At 43.6% G+C, this 21145-nt stretch overlaps 2 protein-coding genes across 12 annotated transcripts in view; both read right to left on the bottom strand.

Moving 5' to 3' along the window:
- Positions 1–2192, bottom strand: part of LOC102939922 (solute carrier family 22 member 15-like) — a 66726-nt gene extending 64534 nt beyond the window's left edge. For 2 of the 8 annotated variants that reach the window (XR_005226178.2, XM_043551369.1), the window contains exon 1: positions 1943–2168. Coding sequence is in view for 5 of the 8 variants with exons in the window: in XM_043551369.1 (XP_043407304.1) it covers positions 1943–2026 (84 nt within the window). In the remaining 3 variants the exon portion in view is untranslated. Of the gene's footprint in view, positions 1–354; positions 1127–1191; positions 1635–1942 lie in introns of those variants that run through there. The other 6 variants (XM_037904540.2, XM_043551367.1, XM_037904542.2 and 3 more) reach the window with 5 other exon arrangements.
- A 12562-nt stretch (positions 2193–14754) lies between these two features.
- REEP3 (receptor accessory protein 3) overlaps positions 14755–21145 on the bottom strand; it is a 66035-nt gene continuing 59644 nt past the window's right edge. For all 4 annotated transcript variants that reach the window (XM_037903954.2, XM_037903951.2, XM_043550907.1 and 1 more), the window contains one exon: positions 14755–20418. In XM_037903954.2, the coding sequence (XP_037759882.1) occupies positions 20362–20418 (57 nt within the window). In that variant the 3' untranslated portion in view covers positions 14755–20361. The remainder of the gene's footprint in view (positions 20419–21145) is intronic.

Below are 21145 nucleotides of genomic sequence, written 5' to 3'. Positions count from 1 at the left end.
ATGGAAGTTATTGGGTATTTAGATCTTCTGAAAAACCAGATGAGCTAGAGACAGCTGCCCGGCATCAGCCCCAAGACTTATGGGCAGAACAAAAAACTTAAGTGCTTCTATAGCCAAAGACAATCAGTTCTGAAGAAGTTACAAAAGAACGGTGGGGACTGAAGAACTACTACAATAAGCATGCCAAACAGTTCAATTACAAATGCAAGAGAATGTTAGATTTCAAACAGAAAGCGGCCAGCAAACTGCCAAGGTAACAGCTATTCTATCTACACCAAGGTCCTAAATCATCTTGCGGCTCATTCCTACTGGCAGAACTGAAAACCATCTATCTAAAACCATGGAAGACGCTACCTCTTATCTCCAGATGAAATCTAGAAAAATGATAGCGTTTTCTTGATGAGAGAAGTTCACATATACCCCCAAATACTTCACCACATCTCTGACAATGAAAAATGCAAGGAGCAGCAAACATAGGGTTCATCTAGCAACTCCATCTCAGATCACTGCAGAAGAAATCCTGAAGAACAAGAAGTGGTCGTGATCAAAAAGACACTGGTGGTCTGTTTGTTTTCTTTACATTTGATTTTTTTAAAAAGGAACGATTTAGAAACAGTAAACTCCAACACCTTCATCTATCTCATGGGAGTGGAGCCATAAAAGATCAGCAGCTTTTCCAACACCATTCATGCTGTTTTGTTACACTGTAGCTACAAGGCAATCTTCCTGGAGTTAATCTTGAAACGCCAGTTGTAAACTTCGCTACAGAAAAATGTAGCAATTATTCTCCACAATCCTACAAGATATTTAAGTACTATCCCAACTTTACAATAGGGAAAAATAATATGTAAAGAACTTAAAAGACTTGCCCAAGGTCGTACAGCAGGTCACTGACAGATACAAGAAGAGAACACAGGAGTTCTTGACTTGCAGTTCTATGGCTCAATCTACTGATTGCATGGGGTGGTGGGAGGGGGAGATTACTTCTCACACTGTGTCAACATATTCACATGCTGAAATATAAAACTTACTACCAAAGATTATTTGTATCCTGGCTCGTGCATATCCAAGCTTCCTCCTTATATTAAAACAACACATGTAAATTTTGCCATCCTGGCCTTCTAAAGCCCAAGGGAACTTCAAAAGATAAACAACCAATAACAACATCTGTTTAAAAGGATAAAAAGTTACCGGTTTGTACTGTAGGGGATGTATGAACAAGGAACAGCCTAGTTTAATATTCAATAACCTTCTTGCCTAACGATAGAAAACTATTCTGACAGAACTTTCTTCTGACATCTATTTTTATAGTACAGTATCCACATTATTTCTTTTGGACGCACTACTCAGAGAGGCTGCACTCCTGTGAGAGCCAGCGAGATCTTCTGGTTGTTTGTCAGTGCAAACATCCCAGGAGGTTACAACGCGAGGCCAGCGTCGGGGTCACAGCAGGACTCCGTGCCAATAACCCAGAAAGAAACCCAGCCCCGCGGCTGAGAGGAAATCACGCTCAGGGCCAGGATCCCCTCCTCTCCCCTGCCAGCCACGCTGAGCTCATCCAGTCACGCCCAGCTCCCCGCTGGCAGGGGGACGCGGCGCAGCCACTCAGGCTCCAGTTTGGCACCCCCGCCCCCCAGTCCAGGGCTCACGGAGGGTCTAAAACACGCACAGCCGGCGGCGCGGACGGACGCTTGCTGGAACTAAGGGAAAGAGCCTCCCGCGCCCTCTCCGCCCTCCCTCCCGCCCGTCCTCCGGGCAGCCGCCACCCGCCCTCGTCCCTCTCGCGCCCCATGAAATCCCGCCGTGCCCCTACAGCGCCCCGCCCGCCCCAGCCAGCGCCCCGTGGCACCCTGGGTCTCCACCCCGCCGCAGCGAAGGGGGGCAGGCCGCCGCCCGGGACCGGGACCGGCCGGGCTGAGCAGCCGCGCGTCCCGCCGCCCACCTGCAGCAGCACCAGGAAGGCGGTGAGGCGCTTCTGGCTCGGGCCGAACTCCCCCACCGAGCCGAACGCCTCGTCCAGCTCCATGGCCCCGCTGCATCCCCGCTACCAGGCGCGACCGGGGGGCGCCCTCTGGCGGCAGGAAAAGCCTCCGCTCGCAGGGGAGGGAAGAGGCAGCCGGCGACAGCCGGGAGGCGAGCGTGGCCCTCCCCCGTCACCAACGGTCTCCTCCCCGCGCGCGAGGCTGGCGCGACGTCCGCGGCCCCAGAGGCGCCGCCCCCGTGTCGGTGGGAGTGTCCGCCCGGCGGCGCTGCCCAGGGCTTGGGCGGGCGCGTTGTAACTTCCTCGGGCCGGGCACGGCGGGAGCAGCGTCTGCAGAGAGAGGCGAGTAACTGGCCGCGAACAGCCTTGGCGGCGCTGAAGGGACCCTGCCGCTGGGTGACCAGATAGCGTGAAAAATCCGGGCGGGGAGGGTAATAGGTGCCTATATAAGAAAAAGCCCCAAATATTGGGACTGTCCGTACAAAATCAGGACACCTGGTCACCCTAACTGCCCCAAACAGCAGGGGCAGAGCCTGGGGTCTCCCTGGGAAGCACATGGCCTGAGGCACAGTAACTTAGAAAGCAAAACAGGAGCGAGGCCCTAGCAGAACTTGTGGAGCAGGGAGAGGAGCTGAAGGCTTTGTCTACACTGCAGCGTAAGCCCAGCGGTCGAACTGAAGCCCACCCCCCCTTCCATCCACGCTAACCTAGGGCTCAGACCCACCATCCCCTGGGAATGGAGAATCCACACCTGAGTCAAGCTGGGAATCAGGCTTCAAGCCCTGTTGTTTTGCAGGTGGTGTAGCTGCAGCTCCACTAGCATTGTACACTAGGACTCTACTGAAAGTAACGCCCAGGCTGACTTTCTTCTTTTCTCCATAGGGAAGTTTGGTGGACAGTTGGGTTTTCCCATACTGCACTGCAAACAAAAGGCTAGAGTGGCCATATTTTTGGAGAGCACGAAGCAGTCTGGGACATGGCTGGGTGGATCCGGACTTGCGTAATGCAGTATAGATGTTGGAGCCCTAGGTTGGGACCCAGGGTTCAACAGTTCTTAGCCTGGGGTCACAAATTAGTGTAGACACTTAAGCCTTAACCCAGTGTCGGTTAACTCAAGTTCAGCTAACCGTGGGCTTACATTGTAGTGCAGACATCTGCTCTGAGGCCCACTAGGAACCATGTTACAGTAACTGTGGGTGCCAGTATAAACCCTAACATAGATTTGGAGGAACTATACAAATGATAGCCAGCATGCTGACAATCACACTGTTTCTCCTGAATTAGAATGTATGCTTGGTGTAGACATTGTCCAGATTAGCCTCAGCTTCCTTTCATTCTGTGATGGTATTTTTTCCCCCACTCTGAAAAGACACAAAGAGTTGGCATCCGGCCCAGTTACCACAGGTGGTCTTGAATTTGAGATTTATTTTAGTCCAGCCACATAGTACAACAGTGAGATGCCCTAACATCACAAAATTGCCATCACACAGCTTACTTTTGGAGGTTTGCAGCTCTCATCTGTAGCAGAAGCATTTTGAGAGGTAAGGAAAGATTTCAGCAGCAGTCTCTTCACAGCGCAGATCAGGACACCCATTCTTACTACTCTGTGCTCCTCAGGTGGAGAGGCCCATGTGGGTAGCCTCTTCACCAACAAAGTCCATTTCCAAATGTCATACTAGTGTTGTTTTTTTTTCCTCTTGATATCACTGTTGCTTCTCTGATGCTCTCGTCTCTATCTTTTGCCACTAAGTTCTGTTGCTCCCAGATCCAGTCTAACTTCCCTTAAAATATCAGTCCCACCAACTACAGTAGAGTTGGATCAGAACCTTAGGACTTGTCTACACTGGCAATTTACAGTGCTGCAACCTTCTGGCTCGGGGGTTTGAAAAAACACCCCCCTGAGCACAGCAAGTTTCAGCAGTGTAAAGCGACAGTGCACCAGTGCTGGCATCCACGCCCCTCGTAGGCGTAAAATAACATGTAGAATTCCCATCATGTGGGAGGAGATACATCGTTATAAAGCTGTTATTTGATTTCATATTAGTAATGCTCCCTAAAATTCTCCTTTGTCGGTCCTGTCAGAGCTGTTTTTCCAGGTTTCAGGCCACAAGAGATCCTGGGCAGTACTTGGCCAGAGCTCAGGGTAGAGGTCTGCTCCCTTCCATTGCCTGTCCTTTTTGTACTGCTCTGCTTCCCTTTTTAAGCCCCATCTTCAGTTTGTGCAGGCTCAAAAGCAAAAAGGTGATTACTTTCAAGCATGAATTATGGTGCCATGGAAGGAACAGTGCCTCTTTCCCCACATCTGTGAAGTTACTTTCCTTTGTAATGTGCTTTGAGTTCTATAGATGAAAAGAGCCAAGTATTTCATTAATAGGAAGTTAACTGATGCATAAGACGGTCTTTCACCTTCCATATTTATGGAAGCGGAATTGCAGAATCTGACTGGCTCAGTGAATGTAGAATTCCCATATTATGCTTTGGAGAGGGGAAATGCAATCCAGTCCTCTGTTCCCCTAGCCCTCTGCACCCTCCCAGTTCCTTGCATATCTATATCCAGTGATGCCAGCTGTAACTTGTAGGGAAGAAAAAAAAGTAGTTTGTTGGGAACAGAACTGTTGTTCTGCAGTTCCTTAACCAATTGCAGCATGTGATAGCAATGCAATATTAGGACAGACACATTAAACAATTGAAGGGGCAGAACATTGTTAAAGAACTGTGACTCATAGATTCCAAGGCCAAAAGAGACCATTGTGATCTAGACTGACCTCCTGTATAACGCAGGCCCTAGAACTTCCTCAAAATAAGTCCTAGTGCCAGAGCCGTCATGTCCATAGGGGTTGGCCCGGACCCTGTGCTTCAGGGAGGCGGGGCGATAGGCAAGCGCCACGGACCCTGCGCTTCAGGGAGACGAGCGGGGGCCTGGTGCTGGCAGCAGGGGTCGGGCCTGTGCCCTGCACTCACCAGCCCAGGCATTTATTTCTTTTTCTTGCTTGCAGCCTCTCAGGTTCAGTCTGTGTGGTAGCAGCAGCAAGCGGCGCGGCCCCAGCCTGCTCTGCTCCGCTGGCTCCCGATGTTGCCTGCTGCTGCAGGCTCCTAGCACCACCCCTCTCCCCCCAACCACTAGTGCCAGGGTAAGTTGACCCAGGCTGACCCTGACCTTCTGCCTCAGATGGACCCTTCCCTTTTCCAGCAGGATCCTCCACCAGCACAGGTTATTGCCAGCCATTAGTCTCCATCATCCGTGGCCCAGCATTGGTGTCCCCCAGTGCCCCACACCTCCCCCTCCCACTGCTCTTTCTCCCCTCTCCCAGAACTGGGTGGGGTCCTCTAATGCCACCTCTAGGCCAGTGCCAGACCTTATCACTCCCCTGCCTCAGGGTCCTCCTTGCCTTTCTGCTCTCCAGCTTTGGGGTCCCCCTCTCCGCAGTACCAGGACCTGGGGTCCCACAACTCTGCTCTCTCCACGACCCACCAGGACTGGGGTCCTCCATCCATCTGCTTTTCCACCTTCCCTCCCCCTCCCAGCCCCCAGAGAAAACAGATCTTAGAGCCCCTGCTCCATGCTGGAGGGTCCTGGGGTCCCCGAGCACCAGGGCACATATAGGCCTTCCAAGAACCACCCAGTTTCTGAGGCAAGGAAGTCCAGGAAGGTGGGTTTCAGAATGTAAGCAGTGCAATACTGATCATGATCAGTGAGGGTTTTTTTAACTATAGGAACTTAGATTCATAGATATTAAGGTCAGAAGGGACCATTATGATCATCTAGTCTGATCTCCTGCACAAAACAGGCCGCAGAATCTCACCCACCCACTCCTGCGATAAACCTCTCACCTATGCCTGAGCTATTGAAGTCCTCAAATCATAATTTAAAGACTTCAAGGAGCAGAGAATCCTCCAGCAAGTGACCCGTGCCCCATGCTACAGAGGAAGGCGAAAAACCTCTATGGCCTCTGCCAATCTGCCCTGGAGGAAAATTCCTTCCCGACCCCAAATATGGCGATCAGCTGAACCCTGAGCATATGGGCAAGATTCAACAGCCAGATACCCAGGAAAGAATTCTCTGTAGTAACTCAGATCCCACCCCATCTAACATCCCATCACAGGCCATAGGGCCTATTTACCATGAATATTTAAAGATCAATTAATTGCCAAAATCATATTATCCTATCATATCATCTCCTCCATAAACTTATTGAGTTTAATCTTAAAGCCAGATAGGTCTTTTGCCCCCACTGCTTCCGTTGGAAGGCTATTCCAAAACTTCACTCCTCTGATGGTTAGAAACCTTTGTCTAATTTCAAGTCTAAACTTCCCAATGACCAGTTTATATCCATTTGTTCTTGTGTCCACATTGGTACTGAGCTTAAATAATTCCTCTCCCTCTCCGGTGTTTATCCCTCTGATATATTTATAGAGAGCAATCATATCTCCCCTCAACCTTCTTTTGGTTAGTCTAAACAAGCCAAGCTCCTTGAGTCTCCTTTCATAAGACAGGTTTTCCATTCCTCAGCTCATCCTAGTAGCCCTTCTCTGTACCTGTTCCAGTTTGAATTCATCCCTCTTAAACATGGGAGACCAGGACTGCACACAGTATTCCAGGTGAGGTCTCACCAGTGCCTTGTATAACGGTACTAAAACTTCCTTATCTCTACTGGAAATACCTTGCCTGATGCATCCCAAGACCGCATTAGCTTTTTTCACGGCCACACCACATTGGTGGCTCAGTCATCCTGTGATCAACCAATACTCCAAGGTCCTTCTCCTCCTCCGTTACTTCTAATTGATGCGTCCCCAGCTTACAACTAAATTTCTTGTTATTAATCCCTAAATGCATGACCTTACACTTCACTATTAAATTTCATCCTATTACTATTACTCCACTTTACAAGGTCATCCAGATCTTCCTGTATGATATCCCGGTCTCTCTCTAAATTGGCAATACCTCCCAGCTTTGTATCATCCGCAAACTTGATTAGCACACTCCCACTTTTCGTGCCGAAGTCAGTAATGGAAAGATTAAAAAAGATTGGTCCCAAAACCGATCCCTGAGGAACTCCACTGGTAACCTCCCTCCAGCCTGACAGTTCACCTTTCAGTATGACCCACTGTAGTCTCCCTGTTAACCAGTTCCTTATCCACCTTTCAATTTTCCTGTTGATCCCCATCTTTTCCAATTTAACTAATAATTCCCCATGTGGCACAGCATCAAACGCCTTACTGAAATCAAGGTAAGTTAGATCCACAGCGTTTCCTTTGTCTAAAAAATCTGTTACTTTCTCAAAGAAGGAGATCAGGTTGGTTTGGCACGATCTACCTTTTGTAAAACCATCTTGTATTTTGTCTCGTTTACCATTGACCTCAATGTCCTTAACTACTTTCTCCTTCAAAAATTTTTCCAAGAACTTGCATACTACAGATGTCAAACTAACAGGCCTGTAGTTACCCGGATCGCTTTTTTTTTCCCCTTAAAAATAGGAACTATGTTAGCAGTTCTCCAATCATACGGTACAACCCCTGAGTTTACAGATTCATTAAAAATTCTTGCTAATGGGCTTGCAATTTCATGTGCCAATTCCTTTAATATTCTGGGATGAAGATTATCTGGGCCCCCCGATTTAGTCCCATTAAGCTGTTAAGAGTTTCGCTTCTACCTCAGATATGGTAATATCTACCTCCATATCCTCATTCCCATTTGTCATGCTACCATTATCCCTAAGATCCTCTTTAGCCTTATTAAAGACTGAGGCAAAGTATTTGTTTAGATATTGGGCCACGCCTAGATTATCCTTAACCTCCACTCCATCCTCAGTGTTTAGCGGTCCCACTTCTTCTTTCTTTGTTTTCTTCTTATTTATATGGCTATAGAACCTTTTACTATTGGTTTTAATCCCCTTTGCAAGGTCCAACTCTACTTGACTTTTAGCCTGTCTCACTTTATCCCTACATGTTCTGACCTCAACAAGGTAGCTTTCCTTGCTGATCCCTCCCATCTTCCACTCCCTGTATGCTTTATGCTTTTTCTTAATCACCTCTCTGAGATGCTTGGTCTACAACTCCTGCCTATGAATTTTTCCCCCTTTCTTAGGATGCAGGCTTCCGATAGCTTCTGCAGCTTTGACTTAAAGTAATCTCAGGCCTCCTCTGCCTTTAGATCCATAAGTTCTTCAGTCCAATCCACTTCCCTAACTAATTTCCTTAATTTTTGAAAGTCAGCCCTTTTGAAATCAAAAACCCTAGTTGCAGATTTATTTTTGTTTATCTTTCCATTCAGTTTGAAATGAATTAGCTCATGATCACTTGAACCAAGACTGTCCCCTACAAGCATTTCTTCTATGAGGTCCTCACTACTCACCAAAATCAAGTCTAAAATGGCATCCCCTCTAGTCGCTTCAGCAACTACTTGATGAAGGAATCCATCAGCTATCGCATCCAGGAAAATCTGAGCCCTATTATTATTACTAGCACTCGTCCTCCAGTCTATATCTGGGAAGTTAGTCTCCCATGATCACGCAGTTTCCATTAGTATTTACTTCATTAAAAACATTAAAGAGGGCTCTGTCCATATCCAAATTAGATGCCGGCGGTCTATAGCACACCCCAAGCACGATCACAGGGGACGCTCTAGTAGTTTTCTTCCCCAATGTGATTTTTGCCCAGACGGACTCTGTCTTAATCCATTCCATCACTTATTTCTTTACATTCTACCTCATCATTGATATACAATGCTACTCCACCACCTTTACCTTTATTTCTGTCTTTCCTAAACAGCACATACCCTTCAATACCTGTAGTCCAGTCCTGACTACTATTCCACCATGTTTCTGTTATCCCTATAATATCTGGTTTCACTTCCTGCACCAGTAGCTCTAGTTCCTCCATTTTGTTACCTAGGCTTCTCGCATTGGTGTACAAACATCTTAATTTTTGCTGTTTGGCCTCGCTCACATTCTGTACCCGATTAGGCACGGTCATTCTACAGCCAGTATGACCTATTAGACTGGTATCCACACTTTGTAATTATAAAAAACTACAATATAATAACAATTATACAGCGGGGTGCTATCACTATTTAACCTGCAGCTAGCAGCTGCTCTTGAAGTTCACTGTAACCAGATTTCACCTGTATAAAAAATGTTAAGGGAGGTCCCATACAGGCTGATTTGCTCCAGCCCCTGTACCTCCCAGGAACAGCCCTGCCTAGAGCGTATCTTTTAGGAAAATATCCAATCTTGGTTTAAAAATTGTCAGTGATAGAGAATCCCCTGCAACCCTTTGTAAATTGTTCCAGTGGTGAATTAACTTAAAAATGTACATCTTAAACTTTCAACCATGGGATTGTGTTATACCTGGCTTTCTCTACTAGACTGAAGAATCCATTTATATATTTGTTCCTCATGCTGGTAGTAGTAGACTGTAATTGTCACCCCTTAAACTTCTTTGTTAAATGAAAAAGATAGTGCTCCTTAACTCTAATCACTATAAGGCATGTTTGCTAATGCTTTAATCATCCCTGTGAGTCTTCTCTGAACCTTCTCCAAGTTATAAACATGCTTCTAGAATTGTGGACACCAGAACTAGACACAGTATTCCAGCAATCATCAGTGCCACAGACAGAAGTAAAATAACCCTCTCTACTCCTACTCAAGGTTTACCTGTTGATGCATCCAGTGATCACATTCACTCTTTCGGCCATACTATTGCACTGGAAGCTTATTCAGCTGATTATCCACCATGACCCCCAAAAGGTTTTCAGAGTCATGGCTTCTGAGGATAGAGGTTCCCAACCTGTAAGTACGGCCTACAGTCTTTGTTCCTGGATGTATACATTTAGCTGCATTCAAATGCATATTGTTTGCATTAGTGACTCATTCTCTTCATTGTTTAGGATCACCACCAGTTATCCTGGGAGCTGGGTGGAACCTCAGTGAAGTTGGACATGATAAGCTCCATTTGGAATAAGATAGCTAAAACAGTAGGACCACCACCCAAAACACAGGCCATGTGAGAGACTGGGGGCGAGGGTGAATGCAGATACTGTCTCTATAATGGTCTGGGATCTGTGTAATAGGATTCCTTCGAAGTGCTACCTCTTCCTGGTACCCCTTTCCTCTCTACCTGTTTCCCCTCAGGCTTTGTGCATCAGACCATCCCAAACTCTTAAATGGCAATGCTCTGTGATGGACAAGACTGACCAGTAGGCAGTAATACCTTTAAGGGGTAGACTATCCCATCACCATACCCTAGAGCAGCACCATAATGTAGGACATTTACTATATTGACAGTTTTTTCCATTGATAGTTAATTCATCTCTCCCAGAAGAAGAAGCTAGGTCCACAGAAGAATTTTTCCACTGACTTAGCCGCATGTATAGTGGAGATTAGGTCAACTTAACTACAGCACCTAGGGTCCAAAATTTTGCACTGCACTGAGCAATCTTGCTAGGTGAATCTAATTTAAGTGTAGACTACTCCTATGTTTAAGTAAAACAATACACATCTTGACCTTTTGTAGTTTTAATCCTTTTCTCTCAGATTGCTAACTTTTATGAATCAATAAAACTTTGTTTTGAAGAAAGCATTGTCACTATCTACCACCCTCATCTCTAAAAAGGAAGTATAAGGGAGGGCAAACTCTGGCTGCCAACTGCTGGTAAACAGGGATGCTATAATTGGGAGACTCACCGTATAAGTAGGGTGAATCACAGATTATGGGTCTGGCCTTTAGAAGGATGGCTATGGAAAGAGTGAGCAAGGGGTCACAGATATGGCTTACTCTGGAACAATGACACTATGTAAATATAGAACAGTGATTTCCAGAAGGTAATTCACAAAATACTGGTACAATCTAGGATTTATTTAAACGTTAAGAATATTTGGCCACTGTTTACCACTATTCATTACTTTTGCCCTTGCACTTTAAATACACATTTCTGGGACGCTGGCATTGCTGAATATAGGCTTAATCAGCTGCAAAGGTTTTTTGTTTCCTTTAATAATGTCATTGTTTCACTAATTCTGAATTCAGCATAAAATCCTCAAGGGGGGGAGGGATAGCTCAGTGATTTGAGCATTGGCCTGCTAAACCCAGGGTTGGGAGTTCAATCCTTGAGGGGGCCAATTGGGGCAAAAATTGGGGATTGGTTCTGCTTTGAGGAGGAGGTTGGACTAGATGACCTCCTGAGGTCCCTTCCAACCCTGGTATTCTATGGTTCTGTTAGCCAGGACCTGAATTTCTAGTGGAAAACACAACTGAGGGGAAAAAACAAAACAAATTCCTTAAAAGAGCGAATTTTCAGTGTCTTCAGTATACATCATAAAACAGTAAAAGAAAAAGGTCACAATCTCTTTTCGGGTCCTTCCCCCAACAGAGCATCAAGCATGGTAAGTAGTACCTTTATTAGTGAGAAGGGCACTCATTTATGGCCTACTCCTGATAACACTTTGTTCTTCTCCGTAGAGAACAGTGTCTGCTGGATCAGGCCCAAAAGCACTTGTCTACACTAGAGAAATTGTCTCTCAACTTCCCACCATTGCTACAGCTGCTTCATCTCAGTCAGTGTTAGCAATGCTGATTTGCCATCTGACACCACTTAACATTGTCATGTTTTCTATGGCTAAATAGATTTCACACCATGTAAGGGATATTTGAAAGCAGACAAGATTAAATAGTTTTAAATGTGAGTTGAGAAGAAATAGGAGATACATACTTGGTACATACATCAAGGAGCATGCTACCTGAAATTCCATTGTCATGAGTCCTTGTTCAGTAAAAGCTGTGCACGTTTGAATTCTAACAGAAGAGATCCCCAGGTTGCAAGAATGAACTCAACATGTACCGCCAATAACTAAAGTAACGATGGAAACAATCAACGAACAAAGCTTCACAACACAGCAAAATTAAGTTAGCAAGGTTTTTCATTTGGGATAAGGAGCGGGCATGTAGCAGTAACCTTTAAATGTTATACAGCACCCCCTACTAGTTAATCTGTGAAACTTTATTTTGACTTCAACGATAACTCTTTACCTTTGTCAGATGAAAAGCATGGGTGCCATTTCAGATTTGGGGAATGTGGGGGGCGGGACTTAAACCATGATGCCAGGGGCTACTTAGGAACCTGAAAATTCTCAGTTTTTTTGCGTGCGTGCGCAGATAGCTAATTTCTAAGTTGTCAGGAGCATTGTATTGAACTCCTATATAAAGAAAAAAAAAGTATGACCACCACTTAAAGCCATATTGTAAATTTATATGAAGTTTAGAACAGGCAGGTGATAATACAACAAGATATTCCCAAGCCCTAACCTTGAGATATCAGTTTTGGAGCCTTAACACATATCAGAAACACAAGCTTGATACTTCAAACACTCTTTAGTAGAGAGAAAAAAAAAATCTGCTTACCCCTGCAATTATTTTTAAATGCAGTGGAGGACAGATCTGAAGCAACTCAGTGTACCTACTTAGTGGAAAAGTAGATGGAGATTTTAAGTCTGAACAGGAATGTCAAATTGACAACTTGTTTAAAAAAAATGCACAAAGTAGGGACATTTAAATAGCTTTAATCAAAAATAAAGGAGTCTTCATCCAAATCAAAGACACTTGGAATTGGAAGGTCTATTTAAAAGTCAAACTCCTGTTGGATCCCAACCATAACCCTGTGAGAATAATTAGTAGTAACCTCCAGGGCTTGAGCATGGAATCTCTGGTTATGAAGCTAAGTGATTTATTACTATTGTCTAGATTACAGTTCAGACAAACTATATTTAAACCACATTACATAATAGTAAAGGGTTACTGTAATAATAGGCTACAAATAAAGACTTCTATCAATTAATGTTTTTCAAAGTAGGTCATTGGAGGAAAATAAAGCTTTGCTTTTTGATCTAAATGAGCTAAACTTGCCAGTTATAACTTTACTAACTTCAGTGGAATACTCGGACCAATATTGTTAATTAATAAACAAAACAGTCTTCAAAGAGTCTCAAAATTATTTTACAAAAGTTTATTTCCTGTTTTCTAATAGCTTTGGAAAATATTAAAATCAAATTTCTTTCCCGCTATGTTTGTTTGATTTGTATATTTCACTCAACTTGGCTAATGAAAACAGCTGTGTCCATTGCCTGTTTATGTATCTATCCTCTAGTTCTTTCACAATACTATAATTTCGAGTTGCAAACATGACATGGAGAATGTCTGAATGGGAACAAAAAACAGCTGTCTGTCTGTGTAAACATTTGTTAATGTTAGGTTTGGTATACAAATAATTTTAAGCAAACCGACAATATATATGGAGACTAGACTGATTTTTTTTAACTGACAACCTACCAAAGATATTGGTAGCAGTCTTAGGGGAAGGTGATTTATGCACCTCATTGAGTAGGGCATATTAGGGAATCTCCATGCTACACACCAACTTGGCAATTTCAGGCCTGATTCCTAATTCCCCCTTTCTAGTCCCATCTGACTGATGCCAGCAGCCTGGAATCAGTTCCCTAACTATCCTGCTTAGAAAGGTGTTCACCTCGTGACTTCCCAGTCTATGGCTCGACTTCACCACAAGAGCCTCCCAAATGCCAGAGAGGTTCAGCACTGCTTCTAGCCATCCCAAGGAGGCCAAGGATGAGTACTCTGAGCTGGTGTACCTGGGAGATACTGGCACTGCTTTGGCACCCCAAGTGTACCATACATACACCATTGAATGAGGGATGGGGAGCACCCGGTCATAGGGAGCATGAGAGCACTTGGAGTCCCACATAGGTCTCTTCACCCAGGAGAACCTGAGGAACCCTGTGCCTGGGTTGACAGAGGTGCTTCCACAAGTGCAAAGCTGGCTTGGCTGCGAAGTACCAGGCTCTCTCTGTACTGAGCCAACCAGGGAGACGCCCCCTTGGCCACACCACTGGCCAGACTTCTACCTTTTTCAGAGGACTCCTTAAGGTGTAATGCTCCTGTGTGTAAAAGTGGCCTCTTTCCCCAGAGGCTCCAGATGCATGGCTCAAGCTGACTACCTGCAGCTGGAACCAAGCGGGGCCAGCCAGAGCTCAACTTGCTCAACTCCCCACATGCCAACAGGCCCAGCCCCACCAAGCCATGGCAGGGGCAGCACAGGAGGAAACATGTTGCAGCTGCCTCCCAGTGCTGCTTCCCACCAGGCAACTGCAGCCATAAATGTGGCCTGGGGAAGGCGAGGGTGGGGCACTGCCTGGAGTCACCTTGCTCTTCATATGCCTCCTTATGCCCTAGTACGTGAGGGAGAGGAGTATGCTGTCCAAGGAAGTTGACAAATCTGTGACTTCTGAATTTGCATGTAAAATTATCAGATATGAAATAAAACTTGGGGGGCAAGTGCCCTCCCCACCTCTGTAAATGGTGCCCCTGCATAAAAGCTGCTTCAAAAGAAAAAGGAGTAGGAATGAAAGGCTTTAAGTATGTTAGTTAAAATGATATGTTTAATTCAAAAAAATCCACTTGAATATCCTAATTGATAGAATACCTGAGTAGACTTGCAGTTTAAAAACCAAAAAAAACCCAACCCTGACATTTCCTCATCAGATAACTACTCATTTTGTTTACACACGTAATGCTTTACTTATTTCAAGTCCGCATTAATGGAACAACAAGCTTTTATGCATACAATAGCGTCCTCTCTCTCTCAAATCAGGCACTCCAAAAATATTAAGTGACAATTTAACCATACGTCAAACATTCTTTAAGGAGCTCCCTACAGTTAGTGTGCGGTTTCAGATGAGGAATTTATAATAAAAGTACAAACAAGTAAGTTTCTAGTAAGTCTGCAGTTTATTTTACATTGTTTTTAAAAGTCATACTTACGGTAACATACGCATTGCATCCTGCTCAGAAAGTAGATTTTACAAAAGAATTTCAAGAGAAATGGATTAGTGTTTAAAAAGCGCTCTACAATACAAATATGTAAACAAATTGACAGTAATTTAATTTTACAATAAAAAAAGTTAAAGCTTTTATTTCATGATTTTTAAAGCTACTATCTTTAGTCTCAATGCAGACTAATTTGGGGGTTCTTGTAGCATTGCAGAATGCGAGTTCTTGAAAATGTTACAATATTCCCTTCACAAACATGCATCCTTTACAGAAAAATATTTTCAAAAAATACTGAAGTCCCAACTGATAAAATCAACATAAAAAAATATAAAATGCATCTAGTCATGAAATCACTGCTACATACTTTAACACTTACTTTGTCATTCTGTAAACCAAATTTTTCAGTTTTTCCTATAGTGCTTATCAACTTAAGTTCATTTATGTTTGAGAAGTGTTCAAGATATCCGGTCATCTGATAGGCAGGGAAGTAACAAATAAAATAGTCAACACTGGTAATTGCTTTGCTTTCACGGTTTGCATTAAGTTTTTCAAAGACGCTTATCAACAGTTCACTCTTTAGACTTCTATTAGTGTTTGTACATGTGACCAAGATGAATCTGTTAAACATTAATACAAAGTTCAAACATTTTCCAAAATGTATGTTGCTTCTCTGGCTAATCTTGTTTCATCTGGTTTTCAAATCTTGCATAAATTGTAATTTTAAGTAACTAACATTACAAATACTGTAGATGGCAGACAAGTCCAGAGCTCCCTGAAAATGCTTTCTTCTTTATACCATATTTGGGTTATTCTGTTTATATATTTTAATTTGCATATTGATAGAATAAAGTGCTAGTTTCCTCAGAAGTGGACTTAGATTTCTCAAAAAATGTTAAATAAAAATGTAATAGCTAGAACTATACAGATCATGTTCAACATCACTCAAACCAAATCCTCAAGATACTCTGCCACCAATGTTTGAAAGACTGCACAATATTTCAGATAATTGGTTGACACAGTTTATCTAGCATGGTAACAGGACAGCCAATAAATAGGTATAATTTGGTTAAACAATGACTAACAGGACAACGAGCCTACACTTTTGAAGAGTGTAAACTCAAGGAGTGAGAAATTTACCACTGAGTCATGATTAAAAAAGATAAATTTAACAGAGAAAAGCATAGGCTGTCAGGAATCAGTAGGTAGTAAAAGCTATTAGATTGAAAAACAGTCTGACAGGAAACAGTCTGAAACAATGAAAATTAGATAGGACAGCATGCAAATACCTTAATTAACATGGGGCTAAGGTTGCCAGCATCCCCATCCTGTAATTCTCATCCCCTTCCAGGATAATTTAATTCCCAGAACTCAAACACTGGAAAACCAGGAATGCAGACAATCGGCTTCTGTTCAGCAGCACAGCACAATGAGTTACTCAGGGCACATCTGCACTACAGACTTAAGTTGACCAGTGGCTGTAAGTTGACTTAACACAGAAGTAATTACCATGGTGGCTGATGTCCACACTACCCTCCTTTTGTCAGTGGTGCGCACCTTCACTTGGAGCACTTCCACCAACTGAAGAGGGGCAGTGTGGGGAGCTGAGCCAGGGAGCCTAGCTGCCCCCCGGCTCTCAGCTGGGAGCAGGGAGCAGCTGCCCAGCTTTTCGCCTATCCACTCACGACTGAGAGCCGGGGCCAGGCTTCTTCACTCCCTGAGTGGGGAGTGTGGAGCAGGGAGGCTGGGGCAACAGCCAAGCTTTCTTGTCAATTTCACGGCCCAGCATGGAGCCATGAAATTGACAAGACAGTCAACAGCAGATGTAAGTAATCCAGTGTCTACACAGGGATCGTGTTGCCCTAACTACACGGACATAAGTGCTGTGCCTCTCATGGAGGTGGTATTATTATGTCAGTGTAGTAGAGCACTTACATCGGCGGAACAGGGCTGAAGTGTGTACACTGACATAATCAGGTTGATGTAAGCTGCCTTAGGTCGACTTAACTGTATAACATAGCCCAGGCCTCAGACGAGCAAACCCCACATCACTCTGCCTTGAGTGAGACTATGAACACAGCTAAAGTACCTTCTTACTGAAGTGCTAAACACAAAATGCTCACTCAGTGGTGTAGTGCTAATCAAGTTCTGTTGCAAGTGCAATATGTTATTAAAGTATTTAAATAAGAGGAAGCAAATATGGTAGAAGAAAAGTGATTGAGCCATACTAAGAAAGAGGAGTGAGTAGCAAAACACTGAGAATGGGATGAGAGAGGCGCAAAAAAGAAGGTGTACCCCCACTACATTTTGTATCTTCAATGGAATAATTATTGGGCCACAAGACCACTTTATTATAATATAAATGTCTGGCTAAATCCTTTTATGGTTGAGATTTTCAAACCAATGTATCTAAACGTCTGTAGAGATACCTGCATTACAGAAGAAATGCTGCAAAAATGATCTGTGAAGTTACTGAGCTTGGCAAGTCAAGTAAGCCACAGAGGAACCAATCTTAATGGTCCCATGTGTAACAGACTATGTGTCATGGATATGGCTGTGCAATTGTGTTTCAGAGTCTAAGCTTTAATTTAAAAAAGTCTCTAGCCCTTAAAATCGCAAAGACCCTTAAAATGTGAAGAGGATGTAAACTGATGGAGTAATTATGTGTGAGTAGGGAGACCACCTGAAACTTCAAATTTGAAAGGTGAGAATTGCCCCATTCCTCTACAAGGAATGTTAATGATGCCTAATGAGAACACCTTTACAACTATCATGTTATCAGAAAATGAAAGCTAATGTTAGCAATTATTGGTGGGTTACAGTAGCAAATATTAGAGTAATGAGATGGGGAAATGAGGAATTCAAATATCAGTCTTTCCAAGTTTAAAGTCACCTCTGCCCATCCAAAGAAGGGACAGGGAAAGATGCACTTCCTCCAACTACGAAAGCCTCAACTAATTCCTGTGTCTTCCCAAGTGTCACAAGGCATGAACATCCCCTCCTACCCTTTTGTCTGGACAACCAGCCTTAACATGCCACAACAGTTACAGGGTTTCAATACAAAAATATGCAGCATACTGAAAGTTTGGGCCTGGTATTAGATCAACTGAATTTATCAAAATAAAGGCTACTATGTTAGCTAGACTAGGATAACCGGGAGAGAAAGGATTTAGGAAGGTGGTCAAAAGGAAATCAAAAGGTCCCTGCTGCATGATTTAAGTCTAATGGGCAGCAAAGGACACAAAGCCCAGCCGATGGTGCTCAGATACCATGGCAATACGAATGGTATAAGATCCTAAGTAGAACAGAATGGCAGAACAAGTCTCTAACAAAAACTGTTGCCCAAGTATGTAAGGAAAGAGACTTCACCCCCTTTATAAAATTGGGACCAGTAACCTCAGTTCTATTTGGTAGCATGACACTGGCATCAGTGGTACTATACTCATTTCGGAGAGGGTGGATGTCATCTGGTATGTCATTGAAACTTTTTGTAAAGCTGTGTGAATCTTAGCCCTTTTAGTCCCTTATGGAATGTAACTGATACCAATTGAAGTGTTTCTGAAACTCCCTTTGCACAATACTCCCACTGTTCCCATCAGTATTGTCACTCTTGTCTATAAAGCTGTCTCTACAGTAATTTCACCTAAATTCCTATAGTTGCAGCCCCACTGCTTGTAATGCTAATGTAAACCAGCCCTCATTTTCAACTGTGTCATTTAACTCTGCTCAGAGATGATCTACATGGCAGTAACAGTAGGAATAAGAAAAATTCTAGCTAAAACAAGTAGGCTGCACTGGGCCAGTAGAGGGGGTTGCTACTGAATGGGGGAGTGAGGGGTTCCAGAAAGAAATGTGATTTTACTGCCCTCTTACAGTCTCTACTTGCTGTATTTCTCTCCTATCTGGGAGAAGGTGCAGGGCAGGAAGTTTTTGGAAGTGATCCTATGACATACCTTCCTTTAAATTGAGAGAGTGACACTTCTGTCAACACTCAATACATTTTAAATTCCATTTAATTTTTAAACATAGTATTTTCCTTCCATCCCTACTGGCTACAGAGATATTTGTATAAAAAACTCACAATAGTATTTTCCTTCCATCCCTATTGGTTAGAGATATTTGTATAAAGGATTTTTAAAATTAAATAAAATCATGATGTCAATTGGGTTACCACATTCCTGACTGAATCAGCAAGAAGACAGTCTTGAAAAGAGCTATTTATACACAAATATCTTAATAACTTCATGAATAATGAAAGGTATATATTTTAAACATTTATCAGAACTCAAGTTTGATATCTAAAAGCTATTCTGAAAAAGAATATTCTAAAACAAGCCTTAGCAAAAACCTATAATCTAGGGCCTGAACAGTCCATCAGATGTGACTGCATTACTCCGATTCACTTCAATGGCAGTTGTACCACACAACTGATAAGTTGATCAGATCCCCGATATCTAGCAGATGCTGCAAATTTGTATCTACCATAATTTAAAATTGAGAACTGGCTATTAGTCATAAATCACTTTACATCTGAATGTGCTGGAGAAAGTACTCCCCCTAAAACACAAAAGGCACCTGATGAAATTCTTTAAAGGTTAGTAGCCGTTATCTATAACATCTTCCGTGTGCTTAAGTAACCAAGAGTAAGATGTGGTAATACAAGGATTAAATTGCTGCCATTTAAAAATACATTGGTGAAATCTGATTTTTTTTTTTAAATCACTAACATTACATGGTTACTGTTTTACAGCTGTACAAGTATGCAAAACCGTTGTACAGATATCAAAGTGCACCTATTAATATTTAAAATATTAGGAAATAAGGTGTAAAAAGTTCTTTTAAGGACATACCAAATATAATTGGCTTTCCCTTTTTCCTTTCCCCACCTTCATTCAACTGTCCTCTAAAACTGTACATTTTTACACAATTATGAAAGCTTTTTCAGGAATCCTGGTTTAGAAAAAAATTCAAGTATACCTATTTTTGCATTGTAAACTAGGAAACACTATGGGCTTAAGTTTTGTAAGAGCTGAACACCAGCAAGTTCAACTGATGTTAATGGAATTTGCAGCTGTTCAGATACCTTTGAGAAAATCAAGCTTTGTTTCTGGCATTCATTAAATTCTTACAAAGTTTAATGAGTGCAGAAACCTAGGATTTTTCCTAGACACATTTAACAATCAAGTCAAAATGATCATAGAATCATCGAATCTCAGGTTGGAAGGGACCTCAGGAGGTCATCTAATCCAATCCCCTGCTCAAAAGCAGGACCAATCCCCAATTTTTGCCCCGGATCCCTAAATGGCCCCCTCAAGGATTGAGCTCACAACCCTGGGTTTAGCAGGCCAATGCTCAAACCACTGAGCTATCCGTCCCTCCCATGATAAGCCATTAAAGATTAGAAGCATTTTATACAGCTGTTTAGACTGATAAAAATGAGTCCTACCACCATGCTTAAAGTTTTTATATATACACACAAATCCTGAACACATGATGTGCTAAGTAAAGTTACTTGTAGTACAGCAGTTTGTCTTTAAAGTGTAGTACCCTTAAAAATACACCGTAGGCCTCTTCTTTACTTTATATTTTAATGAGCCGTACCGTATCTGAAAGAGAAAGTGGTGTTAGAAATCATGGGTTACCATTTAAGTTGCATAAAAATTACCAAGACAAAAAGGTGATTTTTTAAAAAAACAAACATTTGTTATGATTCAACTTCAGCATATTTCAATTCAGTTACCACAAGCAGGTATTAAATAGGATTAGACCACTTGATACAGGACTAGATTAAATAAATTCATCCAGCTATCACAGGGGCGGGCAAACTTTTTGGCCTGATGGCCACATCGGGTTTCCAAAATTGTATGGAGGGCTGCTTAGGGGAGGCTGTCTCCCCGCAAACAGCCAGGTGTGGCCCAGCCCCGGCCTCCTATCTGACCCCCCCGCTTCTCACCCCCGATGGCTGCCCTGGGACTCCTGCCTCATCCAACCCCCCTGCCCCCTGACAGCCCCCTGGGACTCCTGCTCCATCCACCACCCCTGGACTCCCCCCCCCCGGAACCCCATTCCTGACTGCCCCCCCCCAGGACCCCTGCCCCATCCAACCCCCGTTCCCTGCCCTCTGACCGCCCCGACCCCTATCCACACCCCAGCCCCCAAACTCCCCTGCTCTCTATCCAACCCCTCAGTCCCCTTACCGCGCTGCCTGGAGCGCTAGTGGCTGGCGGCGCTACAGCCACGCTGCCCAGAGCGCCAGGTCAGGCTGCGGCTCTGCAACTGCGCTGCCCGGCCACCCAGAGCATTGCGCCGATGGCACAGCGCACTGAGGCTGCG

This window comes from Chelonia mydas, chromosome 7 (assembly GCF_015237465.2).
Source record: "Chelonia mydas isolate rCheMyd1 chromosome 7, rCheMyd1.pri.v2, whole genome shotgun sequence".
In the NCBI taxonomy this organism is placed as follows: domain Eukaryota; kingdom Metazoa; phylum Chordata; order Testudines; family Cheloniidae; genus Chelonia; species Chelonia mydas.
This window is presented reverse-complemented; position numbering and strand designations above follow the sequence as displayed.